The sequence below is a fragment of the Lepus europaeus genome, chromosome 22, assembly GCF_033115175.1.
Source record: "Lepus europaeus isolate LE1 chromosome 22, mLepTim1.pri, whole genome shotgun sequence".
Lineage (NCBI taxonomy): Eukaryota > Metazoa > Chordata > Mammalia > Lagomorpha > Leporidae > Lepus > Lepus europaeus.
In genome coordinates this window covers 1,868,132-1,882,413 of record NC_084848.1, presented here as the reverse complement: position 1 = coordinate 1,882,413, position 14,282 = coordinate 1,868,132, and the positions used below count along the sequence as shown (strand labels likewise).

At 67.7% G+C, this 14,282-nt stretch overlaps 1 protein-coding gene across 1 annotated transcript; it reads left to right on the top strand.

The window, feature by feature from the left end:
- Positions 1-5,883: 5,883 nt before the first annotated feature.
- On the top strand, positions 5,884-12,022 carry AMN (amnion associated transmembrane protein). The gene is made up of 12 exons (XM_062181418.1): positions 5,884-5,943; positions 6,398-6,516; positions 6,598-6,642; positions 9,106-9,193; positions 9,384-9,595; positions 10,273-10,410; positions 10,477-10,585; positions 10,689-10,768; positions 10,856-11,018; positions 11,421-11,607; positions 11,690-11,777; positions 11,855-12,022. Exons 1-12 carry the CDS (start codon positions 5,901-5,903, stop codon positions 11,939-11,941), a joined length of 1,359 nt encoding a protein of 452 aa, XP_062037402.1. The 5' UTR covers positions 5,884-5,900; the 3' UTR covers positions 11,942-12,022.
- The last annotated feature ends 2,260 nt before the right edge of the window (positions 12,023-14,282 follow it).

The following is a 14,282-nucleotide window of genomic DNA, read 5'->3' as shown; positions in this document are numbered from 1 at the left end:
GAGTCTGTGAGCCCCTGTGCTGGTGGTGGGGGCCCATGCTTCAGCCTTCTCCCTGGCCTCTGGCCCAGAAAGCTACAGGTGTGGACGCTGCCACCTGTGACCCAGGCCAAGCCAAGGGATGGGCCAGGCCGGCTGGGGTGGCCGACCAGGGTTTCAGAAACTATCCTTTGACCCTTCTGGAATCTTTTCCCCAGGAACAGAAATAGATAGTAACCCCCGAAACCTGCTGGACTTGGGCCGGGGCCGGAGGCAGATGGGGCCCCTGCAGAGCCGGCTTCAGGTGGAGCTGTGCCAACGACACAGTTGTCCGGCAGCAAGAACAGGTTTGGGCAGGGCGTTTGGTGCCGTGGTTAAGTCGCTGCTGTGTCACCTGCCATCCCTGACCAGAGTGCCCAGCAGCTCTGTTTCCAGCGCAGCTTCCGACTCTCACCCTGGGAGGAAACTGGGAGGGCCCAAGTACTTGGGCTCCTGTCACCCACATGGGAGACCTGGGTGGAGTGCGACGCTTCTGGCTTCAGCCCGCCCCAGCCTTGGCTGTGTTGTACCATTCCGAGGAGTGAACCATCAGGTGGGGGATGCATCTCTTTCTCTTTCTGATGAAAATAAATAAAAGCTCAAAAACACAACATGATGGGGCCAGCACCGTGGCAAAGTGGGTAAAGCCACCGCCTGCATGCCAGCATCCCATATGGGCGCCGGTGCTCCACTTCCAACCCAACTCCCTGCTAATGGCCTTGGAAAGCAGCGAAGGTGGCCTAGTGCGAAGGCCCCTACACCTCCGTGGGAGATCCAGATGAAGCTCCTGGCTCCTGGCTGTGGCCTGGCCCAGCCCCGGCTGTTGTGGCCATTTGGAGAGTGAACCAGTGCATGGAAGACCTCTGTCTCTGTCTCTCTCTAACTCTGCCTTCCAAATAAATATTTAAAAGAAAAAAAAAAAAAAAAACACAAGAGAAACGTATTCTAGAGCCACAGGCCCCTGACCACAGCCTGACACCCAGACCACAAGGGGCAGGAGGGTGGGTGGCCCTCTGCACACCCCGCTGCCGCCTTCCCCTGCCTGTGGGGGTGCTCCCAACTCCGACAGTGGACAGGGCCGCTGAGACTGCTGTCCCACAGCCTGGGGTGCAAGGGCGTGTCACTGAGGGGTCAGCCACTAGTGCAGGGTCACCTGCCGGCAGCTCCGCCCACGGAGGCCAAAACCACCTCAGCCGGACCCCAGCGAGGACCAGACCTCCGGCAGAAGCGGCTGTCCGTGGCCAGAGCGCTCGGTGGAGAGCTCTGCAGAAGCGTGTGTTCCAGTAAGAAGGGTGAGGCCTGGAGAGGCCAGGGTTCGCGCAGGGTCTGGGGCGGCCCCGCCTGCTCTGGCCTCTAGGACAGCCAGGGACCAGCGACTGCAGCACTGGGCCCAGCCCACCTGCTCCCTAGAACCACAAACGAGTGAAAAGCTCAGAGGTCAGACCCCGAGCCAGAGTCCGGGGTGACACCAGCAGGAGAACCGCAGGGTGGTGTGGGAGCAGGCACAGCGGCTGGCTGTGCCCTGAGGCCCCGGCCCGAGTTCCTTGGTGAGAAGCTGGGGACCGAGGGCAGCACAGCCTCCAGGAGCCACCCCGGACCCACTCCCTGCACTCGGGCGGCTCTCGGTGGACCCAGGAGCTCAGATCCCTCCTGCGCAGGTCCCAGGGAGGGTGCAGTGCCGTGCACCCCGCGTGTCCCATCCGTCAGGGTAACGTTGGCGCCTGTGCCCGCGAGCCTGGACCCCTGCCACCTGCCTGCGGCCTTAAGCCACCAACGGCGCCATGGTGGGCTCCACGGTGTCTGGGGGCATGGCCTCTGTGGGCAGTGAGGCTGGCCGAGGAGATCCCAGTGAGCAACCCTCTCACTGCTTTGGTGCGGTATCTGGCTGGGGTGCCGGCGCTGCCCAGGAGACCGCTCTTGGCCAGCCATGCTTTGGCCCCTCAGACCACCCTGAAGTGGCCCCTGTCACATGCGCTCCTGTCCTGGCCGAGGCAGTGACCCCGACCTCCAGCTGGGGGCTCCTTTCCTTCATCCCCAGGGGCCTGTGACCCCTGTCCCTGCCTCCCGTCTGGAGGGGAGAGGTGGAGGCGGGACAGGGCTGGCCCCGCGAGAACCCCTCGCATCTCAGGACAGCGCTGGCCCCGCGAGAACCCCTCGCATCTTGGGGTGCGGCTCCCGCAGCGCGCCGAGGAGCAGCTCCTTTTCCCTGCGTCCGGGGGTGCAACAGGGGTCAAGAAGCCCGCGGCTGAGCGTCCTCTCCTGGAGCTCTGTTCCCCTCCGGCAGTCCAGGGCTGCAGCGCGAAGGACCCCAGGCCCTTGTGCCCCGTGAGGCGGGCGCAGCTACCTCCCTTTGCAGGCGAAGGATGGCACAGGTTGAGCGAGTGGTGGAGCTCACACAGCGTTCGAACCAGGGCCAGGCTCGGAGCTGGTGCAGCCGCTGCTGGACGCCCCCGCCTTGGCTGAGAGCCCGTGGCAGCCCCTGGGCCCGCAGCCTCCTGGGCCCAGCTCTCAGGCGTCGTCGAACGCGGCCCCAGCAGCAAGGCGCCCTGCAAACGCCCGGCCGCCCTCCCGCCCCTCCCCAGCCTAGGAACCGCTCCTCTTCCTGCCAATCAACCTCCCGGGCAGGGCCGCGAGCCCGGCTGGCCAATCAGAGCGTAGCAACCCTGGCCCTCGGGGATTTGATTGGTGCAGCGTGGGAAGCAGAGGCCAATCAGAGCTCACGGAGACCCGGGCGCGGGGGAGCGTCCGAGCGGACCGACCCAGCCCGGAGGGCAGCCGCCACTTCCTAGCAGCGGCCGGCAAGCCTGGCCCCACGTGTGGCCGCCGGCGACTCTGCCCGAGTGCTTGGCGGTAGTCCTGTGGCGGAGCCCCGCCGGAGGCCGGGCCGACCCCTGCAGCTGGCCCCACCGCGCCCCCCAGCAGCCTCCCCCTGCCCCGCCCGCCCGCCCCGAACGGTGGGCGCAGCCCCGCGTCCGGCCGGCGTTGAGGCTGCCTGCCCAGCAAGCCCGGCTGGCCGTCCGCGCGCCCCACTGCCCTCCCCAGCCGGCACAGCTCCTCCAGGTGGGCGGCAGTGGCCGGGGAGTTCTAGTCCCCAAGGCTCAGCGCCCCCGGCCCTGCCCTCGGGGCAGTCCACTTCCGACCTGCGCAGGAGCCCCCACCTCTGGCCATGCCTTCCTAGCCTCTTGGGCCCTGTGGTGGAGTCCACTCGGCCAGCCCCTTGCAGCCGAGGGTGCGAGCCAGGGAGGCCCAGTCAATCAACCTGCTTTCGAGAGATGCGAGATTGAGGGGCAGTAGGGTGCGGCCCAGACTGCCGCCAGAGGCCGGGTCTGGGAGCCCAGCAGGGGCCGAGGCCAAAGTCCAGGACTGTACCGTCCTCTCCCCCACCCGACTCTGACGGGCCGGCACCACTGAGCCAGAGAGAGCCGAGAGTCGGGGTCTTGAGGGCAGCTCCTCCCTCCGATGGAAGGTCTGTGCCCGCAGCGGCCAAGCCCAAAGCAGGGCTGTGGCACCTGTGCCCCGGGTAAGGGTGAGGGTGGAAGGTCCCACGCGTGCCCAGGCCTTCGTCCACCTCCACCCACCCTTCCCCGTCTGCTCACCCAACATCCAGTCCTCTAACCCAGCGCCCCAGCCCCCATCAGCCATGACCACTGGTCTCCCAGCACCCTCTGCTCATGCTGTCCCCTAGTGTCAACTCGTCATCCTCCCCACCACCCTTCAGCCAACTGCCACACACAACCCACCCACGGTCCACCCACAACCCATCCACAGGTTCACCCACAATCCACCCACCCACAATCCACCCACGGTTCACCCACAATCCACCCACACACAACCCACCCATGGTCCACACACAACCCATCCACAGTCCACCCACAACCCATCCACGGGTTCACCCACAACCCACCCACGGTCCACCCACAACCCATCCACGGGTTCACCCACAATCCACCCACGGTTCACCCACAATCCACCCACCCACGGTCCACCCACAATCCACCCACGGTTCACCTACAACCCACCCACGGTCCACCCACAACCCATCCACGGGTTCACCCACAACCCATCCACAGGTTCACCCACAATCCACCCACGGTTCACCCACAATCCACCCACCCACAACCCACCCACGGTTCACCCACAATCCACCCACCCACAACCCACCCATGGTTCACCCACAATCCACCCACAGTCCACCCACAACCCACCCACGGTTCACCCACAATCCACCCACCCATGGTCCACACACAATCCACCCACGGTCCACCTACAATCCACCAACGGGTTCACCCACAACCACCCACGGTCCACACACAACCCACCTATGGTTCACCCACAATCCACCCACCCATGGTCCACACACAACCCACCCACAGTCCACCCACAACCCACCAACGGGTTCACCCACAACCACCCACGGTCCACACACAACCCACCTACGGTTCACCCACAATCCACCCACCCATGGTCCACACACAACCCACCCACAGTCCACCCACAACCCACCAACGGGTTCACCCACAACCACCCACGGTCCACACACAACCCACCTACGGTTCACCCACAACCCACCCACGGTCCACACACAACCCACCCATGGTCCACCCACAACCCACCCACGGTTCACACACAACCCACCTACGGTTCACACACAATCCACCCACGGTCCACCCACAACCCACCCACGGTCCACCCACAACCCACGCACGGTTTACCCACAATCCACCCACGGTCCACCCACAACCCACCCACGGTCCACCCACAACCCACGCATGGTTTACCCACAACCCACCCACACACAACCCACCCACGGTCCACCCACAACCCACCCACGGTCCACCCACAACCCACCCACGGTTCACCCACAATCCACCCACGGTCCACCCACACCCCATCCATGGCTTCACCCACAACCCACCCACGGTCCACCCACAACCCACGCACGGTTTACCCACAATCCACCCACGGTCCACCCACAACCCACCCATGGTCCACCCACAACCCACGCACGGTTTACCCACAACCCACCCACGATCCACCCACTCACCCTTTCTGTGCCTCCCAGGACACAAACCCAGATTCCCTCACGACCCGGCCATCGCCAGGTGCGTGACACGAGATCCAGGCGTCCATCCTCTCGACACAACCCTCCACCCCCGATCACCCACCCATCCACCCACTCATCCACCTGCCTGCACCTCTCACCAGCTGTCCACTCCCAGTTCACCAAAGTCCATTCGCCGCCCTCGGAGCTCCCCTGCCACTCCCCTCCCCTCATCCAGAGCCCACCGCCTTTCCCGGCCACCATCGGCGTCAGCCCACTGCCCACAGATACACATCCCCCAACACCTGCAGTCGCCCTGCACTCATGACCGTTACCCACCTGCCCACTGCCCACTGCCCACCGTTCTCCTCCGTCCAGCCGTCCACGCGTTCTCCATCCCCTCATCCTCCACCCAGTGACCAACACACACACCAGGTGGCCACTCTCGGACCACTGCCCGCCACACGCTGCCACACCCACAACGCCGCCCGCCGGCTGTGTGCTGGCCACCCGCTGATGACCGCTCACGGCCCACAGTCCGGCACCCTGGGCCATCCCCGGTGGCCCCGGAGGCGGGGGCGGCCCGGGGGGAGAAGCTGTGTCCGACTTCTGCAGGCCGGCAGACCGGACAGAGAGGGGCCTCGCTTGCCAATCCGCCCCTGCACCCGCCCCCCTTCCCAGGGCCCCTCAGACCCCATGGGTGGGTGTGGGGCTGCCGGGAGGCCCCTCCGGAGGGGCCCGGGCAGGTCCGGAAGTAAATGTGTAACCGGCCCGGCGCCCCCACCCGGTCACGTGGCGCCCCGGCGGGCAAAGTCTGCGGGCCGCGACGCGGGGCGCAGAGGCGATGGGTGCGCCGGGCCGGCTGGTGCTGTGGCTGCAGCTCTGCGGTAAGCGGGGCGCGGGCGGGGTCCCCCGAGATGGCCTGGCCTCCAGCGGGGCCCCCGGGCGCCCTCCCCTAAGTCCCGGGAGCTGCGGAGGCACAGCGCTGGCCCTGCCCGCTTCCGCGAGCCCCGGCACCTGCCGAGACCCAGTCCCAGTCCTGCGCCCCCAGCCCCTTCTGCCGGGCAGGTCCCAGGTCAGACTCCTCCAGGAAGCCCTCCTGCCCATCCCCTCGACCGACCCTGACCTCTACTCTCGCTCCGGACATACTGGGGCGGGGCGGCCACGCGGGCTGGGTCCCCCCGGGCGGGGGCTGGGGGCAGGAAGGCAGGGACGGGGCTCCCATAGGGCCGGCTCGAGGCGCGCAAGGACCCTGGCCCGGGCCGCGCGGGACTTGGCCGCGCCCGGCGGGGACCCTCGGGGGCCGGGGCTGGGGCGCGCACTGAGCAGCCCCCTCCCCAGCGCTGGCCGGTGCTGCCTCCAAACGCTGGGTTCCCAGCACCGACTTCGACGCCGCCGCCAACTGGAGCCAGAACCGGACGCCGTGCGCGGGCGGCGCCGCTCAGTTCCCGGCAGACAAGGTGCTCGGGGCCGGGGGTCGGCGGGCGGCGGCGCCGTGGCGGGGTCCTCCCGCCCCCTCGCTGACCCGCTTCTCCCGGCAGGCGGTGTCGGTCCTGGTGCGCGGAGACCACGCCCTCTCGGACTTGGTGAGACGCGAGGCGGCGCGGCTTTGGCTGGAGGGGAGGCCTGGGGGGTCCACAGCCACAGGAGTTGGGGGATTGACCCCGCGGCCAGGCGCGGCCCTAAGGATTCTGCGGCTGAAGGCTTATTTATTTCCATCTACTTGAAAGAGAGAGAGAAGAGATTCTTCCATCCACGTGTTCACTCCCCAGTATCTGCACCGGCCGGGCTGGGCCAGGCCAAAGCCAGGAGCCAGGAGCTTTACCCGGGTCTCCCGTGTGGGTGCAGGGGCCACTGCTTTCCCACTGTCAGCAGGGAGCGGGTGGGACGTGGAGCAGCCGGGACTCGAACCGGTGCCCGTGAGGGATGCTGGCGCTGCAGTACGCCACAGTGCCGGCCCTGATTGGTTTCTACCATGAGTGGTGCCCTGCTTTTCCAAACGCGGCCCTTTGGCTGGCCACTGTCCCCTTGTTTCTCTTCTCACCCCATTGGCCGGGACCCCCACTCCTGTCCAGCAGCGTTTCGGGTCTGTCCCGAGTGTGCGGCTCTCGGGTCTTCAGCGTGATCAGGCTGTGCATGCTCTACTGCTAGTTGGATGGCAGGTTTTCAAGTTTTTGAATTAACTTATCTGAAAGGCAGAGAGACCTCCACCTGCTGGTTCCCTCCCCAAATGCCTGCCACAGCGAGCTGGGCCAGGCCGGAGCCAGGGGCTCCCCGGGTGAGCGCGGAGCCGGGACTCGAACCCAGATCCATCGCAGTCCACACGTGCCCGCTCGCCGCTGGGGAAAATCCCACGCAGGCCATGTCCCGCGTCTTTCCCATCCCTTGAGGTGCCTCACCCCGCCCTGTAGCCCGGGAATGAGGAGCTCTGAGGTGACCCCGGGCCACAGCGGACACTCCGGGACCCTCCAGTCCGGGCCGGTCGAAGGTCGAAAGAGGCGGAGAGAATTTGCTGGCCCGAGACTCCGCACTGCCCTCTGCTGGGCTCCCCCAGCCCCGCAGCCGGCACCTGAGCAGTGCCGGTGCCTCCGGTCAAGCACTTGGGGGATCTTGATCACCATGCATTTACAACTGAATTTTTTTAAATGGTTTTTTTTTTTTTTTACAGCAATTGGGTTCACAGCAAAATAGAGAGGGAGTCAGTCCCCTATGCCCCTGCCCCCCAGTCCGACCCCGCTGCCACCCCCCAGGGAGCTGCACTGGTGCAACAACGCCCAGCCGCCAGCCCCCCAGCTCTGTCCAGAAGTTCTGCATCTGGATTTCTGAGTAAAATGAACTCGTTCTTTCCTGTCCTGCAGTGGACTCGCGGCCACGCTGACCCCTCCAGGTCTGACCCTGCCTGGGACTCCCGGGTCTCGGACAGAGGCAGAGTGCCGTCCACTCTGCACACCGGGGGCAGCAGGGATGGCTCCAGGGCTTGGGCCGCGGCCACCCACGTGGGGCCCTGGCTCCAACCCGGGCCCAAGCCTGGCTGTTGGGGGCAGTTGGGGAAGGAACCAGCAGGTGGAAAATCTCTGCAGCTTTTGTTCAAATAAAATGCAAAAAAATATTAAATTTCAGCCCTCTAACAACTGGCTGACCCTTTTCCTTTCCTTTTTTTAGTTTTCCAGAACAACTTCTGGAACAAGAAATTGGTGCAGCAGAGCTCACCTGTAACGTGTCGGGCCGGGTTTCTGGGACTCCATGGCCTCTAACCTTTTCATTTTGTAATGCTTAGCGATCCGTTCAGCTTCTCTGTTGCTTCTTGTGTCAGCTTTGACACTTTAGAATTTACTAGAAACTAACATTTCATCCAACTTTCCTCCTTTTAACCAATTTATTGGTTTGAAAGGCAGAGCTACAGAGAGAGAGGTCTCCATCCGCTGGTTCACTCCCCAGATGGCCGCCACGGCCAGGGCTGAACCAGGCTGAGCCAGGAGCCTCCCCCGGGTCTCCCACGCGAGTGCAGGGCCCACGCACTCGGCTGTCCCCCGCCGCTCTCCCAGGCGCGGTAGCAGGGAGCCCCCCCTCTGGAATCCTTTAAGAAACAGCATTGCTGCTCTTGCTTCCCGCTGCTCGCCTGTCCCCTCGGGTCCCACTGTCCCTGGACGGGGCAGCCCCCAGGCCTGGGCGCACTTGGCCGGCGGGTCAGGCGCGGTGCTCCTGCAGGGGGCCTGGCACAGCGCAGAGGCGACCTCTCCCAGCCGCTTCCGCGAGCGCCCCTCTGCCCAGGGGAGCTCAGAGCCCAGCGGCTGGTGAGCGCTTTCTGACCCGGTTCTGGAACCCAGAGCCCGTGGCCTGCAGAGCTTCTGGTGGGGGCCCGGCGAGGCGGCGGTGCTGCAGCCTGGCCCCTCCCAGAGATGGGACGGCCCCCGCCTGGCCCTGACTGCGCCCAGTCCTCTCCCGGTCACCCTCTGGGCTCCTCGCACCTGCGACTCGCGGATCCAGGGTGGGCGCGGGCCGGGCTCGGACCCCCCCCGAGGCGCCATCTCAGCTCGCGTCTTCCGCAGCTCCTGCCGCTGGACGGGGAGCTCGTCCTGGCCTTGGGAGCGGGGTTCAGCGCCAAGGACGCAGGCTCAGGCCCGGACTGCGGCCCCGGTGAGACGGCGGCCGGGGCGGGGCGGAGGGCGGGGCCGGCGCGGTGCAAAGGGGCGTCGCGTGGGCGGGGCGGGGCCTGGGCGGTGCAAAGGGGCGTCGCGTGGGCGGGGCGTGGCCTGGGCGGCGCTCGGGGCGGTGCATGACGGGGCGGGGCGTGGCCTGCCGGCGCTGAGGGACGCGCGCCCCGCAGGTGCCCGCGCGCTCTTCCTAAATCCCGACCGCTTCCTGTGGCACGACCCGCTCCTGTGGCGCTCGGAGGACGAGGCGCGCGGCCTGTTCTCCGTGGACGCCGAGCGCGTGCCCTGTCGCCACGATGACGTGGTCTTCCCACCCGACGGCTCGTTCCGCGTGGGGCTGGGCCCCGGCGACGTGCGAGTCCGCAGCGTCGCGGCGCTCGGCCAGGTGAGGGGGCGGGCGCGGGGCGGGCGGGGGGCGGGGTCAGACGGCGCTCAGCCAGGTGAGGGGGCGGGCGGGGGGCGGGGTCAGACGGCGCTCGGCCAGGTGAGGGGGCGGGCGGGGGCAGGGTCAGGGCGGGCGGGGGGCGGGGTCAGGCGGCGCTCGGCCAGGTGAGGGGGCAGGCGCGGGGCGGGGTCAGGGCGGGCGCGGGGCGGGGTCAGGTGGCGCTCGGCCAGGTGAGGGGGCGGGCGGGGGCGGGCGCGGGGCGGGGTCAGACGGCGCTCGGCCAGGTGAGGGGGCGGGCGGGGGGCGGGGTCAGGCGGCGCTCAGCCAGGTGAGGGGGCGGGCGGGGGCGGGCGCGGGGCGGGGTCAGACGGCGCTCGGCCAGGTGAGGGGGCGGGCGGGGGCAGGGTCAGGGCGGGCGCGGGGCGGGGTCAGGTGGCGCTCGGCCAGGTGAGGGGGCGGGCGGGGGCAGGGTCAGGGCGGGCGCGGGGCGGGGTCAGGCGGCGCTCAGCCAAGTGAGGGGGCGGGCGGGGGCGGGCGGGGGGCGGGGTCAGGCGGCGCTCGGCCAGGTGAGGGGGCGGGCGGGGGCAGGGTCAGGGCGGGAGCGGGGCGGGCGGGGGGCGGGGTCAGACGGGGGCGGGGCGGGCGCGAGCTGAGGCGACGCCCCCGCTGCCCCGCAGACGTTCGCCCGCGACGACGACCTGACCGCCTTCCTGGAGTCCCGCGCGGGCCGCCTGCGGTTCCACGGCCCGGGCTCGCTGCGCGTGGGCGCCGCCGCCTGCGCCGACCCGTCGGGCTGCGTCTGCGGCAACGCCGAGGTGAGCGCGGCCGCGCGGGGGGCGCCTCCGGCCGGCCCGGCCCGCCGCTGACCCCCGCTCCCGCAGGCGCTGCCCTGGATCTGCGCGGCGCTGCTGCAGCCCCGGGGCGGCCGCTGCCCCCCGGCGCCCTGCCTCGACCCCCTGCGACCCGAGGGCCAGTGCTGCGGCCTGTGCGGTGAGCGCCCGCCCGGCCGCCTGACCCCGCCCCCGCTTCCTGACCCCGCCCCCGCCCCACCCCGCCCCCGCCCCGCGCCCCCTGACCCCGCCTCCCGCCGCAGGAGCCGTCCTCTCGCTGACCGTCGGGCCCGCCTTCGACCTGGCGCGGTACCGCGCGCGGCTGCTGGACGCCCTCGCGCCGGTAACAGGCGGGGCGGGGGCGCGGGGCGGGGGCCCTCAGCCTCGGCCGCCGCCCTGACGCCTGCGCCCCCGCCCTCTTGGCCCCCAGCCCCGGTATGAGGGGCTGCGCGTGGCCGCGTCCAAGGTGCCGCGTCAGTCCCAGCCGCGCGAGGCCGACACGGAGATCCAGGTGGTGCTGGCGGACTCCCGGCCAGAGGCGGGCGCTGCGGGGCGCCTGGCCGGCGAGCTCCTGGCCGACGTGGGCCAGCATGGTACCCCCCTGCCCCGGCCCCGGCCCCTGCCCCGGCCCCCGGCGGCGCTCGGCCCCGACTCCCGGGCCCCGACCACGGCCCCGGCCCCCGACCCCCGGCTCCCAGCCCCCGGCCCCTGCCCTGACCCCCGGCCCCTGCCCCCGACCCCCGATCCCCAGCCCCCGGCCCCGACCCCGGCCCCCGACCCCCGGTCCCCGGCCCCGACCCCCAGTCCCAGGCCCCGGCCCCCAGTCCCAGCCCCCGACCCCCAGTCCCCAGCCCCCGGTCCCTGCCCCTGACCCCGAGCCCCCTGCCCCCTGCCCCCTGCCCCCGATCCCCAGCCCCCGGCCCCGACCCTCGGTCCCCAATCCCCGGCCCCCAGTCCCGGCCTGCGCGGAGACTGAGCCGGGTCCTCCCTCGCAGGAGCGGCCCTGGGCATCTTGGCGGCCACCGTGCGCGAGTCCGGCGCGCCGATCGGGGGCGGCTCGGCGGCGGGGCTGCACGGGGCCGCGGCCGGCGCGGGGCTCGCGGGCGGCCTGGTGGCGGCGGCGCTGGCGCTGCTGGCGCTGCTGGCGGCGGCGCTGCTGCTGCGCCGCTCGGGGCGGCTCAGGTACGGGCCGGGCCGGGGCGGGGCCGGGGGCTCAGGGGGAGGCGCCGCGTGGGGCTCACCCGCGACCCGATCCGATCCACAGCTGGCCGAGGCGGGGGGAGGAGACGGCCACGGAGGTGCCCATGGGCTTCCGCAATCCCGTGTTCGACGCGGCGGCCTCCGAGCAGCTGGTGAGGGCTGGGAGCGGGCGGGGGGGGCCCCGGGGCAGGGCTGGGAGCCCCGGGCCCCTGACCGTCTGCTCCCGCAGCCCCCCAGCGCAGCCCCCGAGTCGGAAGCCGGCGGCGCCAGCCACAGCTACTTCGTTAACCCGCTCTTCGCGGAGGCCCAGGCCTGACCACCGCCCACCGAACCCGGGTTCCGCTCCGCCACCCAGGCCGAGGACCGCGTGGCCTTGCGCAATAAAGGGGTTCTCTGATCTGCCGTGTGGCTGCAGTCCCTCCTGCCCCCGCGGGGAAGGGCCCTGGGCCGAGACGGCCCCACGCAGGCAGCCTGGGCGCGGGTGTCCAGCGTGTATGGGTGGGGCAGCGGGCACCACCGCGCGCGGGAAGCCGCAGGCCCGAAGGCCCACTGAGGTGCAGGGCTGTGCCTGGGCAAGCTGGGCGGGCTCCCCGGGAGGTTGTGTGCGTGGCCCTGTGCGTGGGCGCGCTAGCAGGCACACGTGGGGTGTTCTGATTCTCATAACTTTCACACTTGCATCTTTTGATCAAGGTCTCTATCCACAGTGGTGGTCAGTCATCCATACTGACCTCGCTGCCCTTGGTGTGCACCCAGGGTGGGGCCGCGGGGTCAAGGGTGGCTCTGTTGTCCCTTGTGTAGGAGCCTCCACTCTGCTTTCCATGTGACGCCACCCAGGGTGCTCCACGCCCTGGACAGGACTGAGCTATGTGAAAGGAAAGCGAGAAGTCGCTCTGTTCTCTCTGCTGGGGGGTGCTGGCCCCGGAAGCAGCAGCTTAACTGCACAGCAACCCCAGCCCCGGCTTTTGTTTTGTTTTGTTTTGACAGGCGGAGTTAGAGACAGGGAGAAAGGTCTTCCTTCCGTTGGTTCACCCCTCAATGGCTGCTATGGCTGGTGCGCTGCGCCGATCCGAAGCCAGGAGCCAGGTGCTTCCCCTGGTCTCCCATGGGGTGCAGGGCCCAAGCACTTGGGCCATCCTCCACTGCACTCCCGGGCCACAGCAGAGAGCTGGTCTGGAAGAGGGGCAACCGGGACAGAATCTGGCGCCCCGACCGGGACTAGAACCCGAGGTGCCAGCGCTGCAGGCAGAGGATTAGCCAAGTGAGCCACGGCGCCGGCCCCTGTTGCTGTGGATTGGTTTCTGAGAGGAAGAGTGTGGTGGGGGCAAGAGGCCTGGAGTCACCACACAGACCCCGGGAGTGGGGTAAAAGCAGTCTTGAGGCAAGCAGCCCACAGGTTCGTTTATTTCAGTTGCTACAGCAGCTTATATAGCCGAGGCAGCCAATCCGGTCAAGGGGCGGTCTATGCCCCAACCAACCAACCAGAGTCTGTTGCCAGGCAGTTTCCAAAGCCATCCAATCACAGCCTATTGCCAGGCAGGCTCCATTGTCATGTGGTTTCCAAAGCCATCCAATCACAGCCTGTTGCCAGGCAGTTTCTATTGCCAGCAGCCATCTTGGCATGGCCTTCTCATTCCACCACATTTCCCCCTTTTCATTTATTTTTGAGCAACAGGAGGCATGATTCTTGGCCATACCATTGTTGACCCCGTTTCCATGTGGTCTCCGTACGCGGCTGTGCCTGTCTTAGGTTGTCCCCCAGGCGATCTTACCGTCGTTGACTAGCCAGCGCTCAAAACAGAGACCACAGGAGTGCTTGCTCAGATGGGGTGGGGATGAGGAACAATGGTAATCCGGGATGGCATGACCACACACAGGCTGTGGGCCGTTTGAGTGGCTGACCAGAGCTAGCGGGGTATAAAGCAGTAACAGATGTGGCTATGGGCAGTTTCTCGGGGTAGGATGATAGGGCAGGTGCGTCCACTAGCAAGGCGGACTCTGTCTTGTTCAGCTGGTTCTGGTTGACTGTCCGTTGCAGGCTTGATGTTTCTGGCTGGTACCCAAATGGGCTGTCCCGCATCCTCTGGAAAGACACAAGTGTATCCTCGGCCCTTGGTTAGCAGAGGCCTTTCTACGGACGTTGGAATCCAGGGCCTGAATTCTGCATCTGCTCCTACATTTACGGCAAACATGCGGGTGGGATGGGGTCTAGCAGCTGCCCTGAGAGCCTGGGGTGCCTGGGGACTGTCACAAACGTGGGGATCCTCACTGGGTGTGGATGGGATGACCTCACATGGGTTATTGCATCGAGGTCGTCTAAGTTCATCCCACGGGTATCTGGGGGTGGCTGACCAGGCATTGCTGCATTGTCTGCTGTCATGTCATTTTCACTGTCGGAGCTCTCTCTCCCTAAGTCATCCACTGTTGTCTGTGAGGCAGCGGCCTGGAGTGACAGGCTCTTACCATTCACAGATTCATTATGTTTGGTAGTATGTGTGTGCTTCTGAGAGGGGGGTATCTTTCCCATGTTTGAGTTTTAAGAGCGGCACGCCACGCCAACTCTAACCAAAGGAAAGACACGCACCGCACTGCTGCCATAACAAAGCAAATTCCTAGCACCTCAGCTGCTGATGGCATTCAGCAGGTGGTTCCCTACCCTA

What these genes read in the sequence shown, in the direction of transcription:
- AMN (XM_062181418.1), top strand. Translation starts at nt 5,901, where the DNA reads ATGGGTGCGCCGGGCCGGCTGGTGCTGTGGCTGCAGCTCTGCG. An exon ending in AGGCCCGGACTGCGGCCCCG is followed by an intron (nt 9,194 to 9,383) that starts GTGAGACGGCGG and finishes CGCGCCCCGCAG; the next exon opens with GTGCCCGCGCGCTCTTCCTA. An exon ending in TGCTGGACGCCCTCGCGCCG is followed by an intron (nt 10,769 to 10,855) that starts GTAACAGGCGGG and finishes CTTGGCCCCCAG; the next exon opens with CCCCGGTATGAGGGGCTGCG.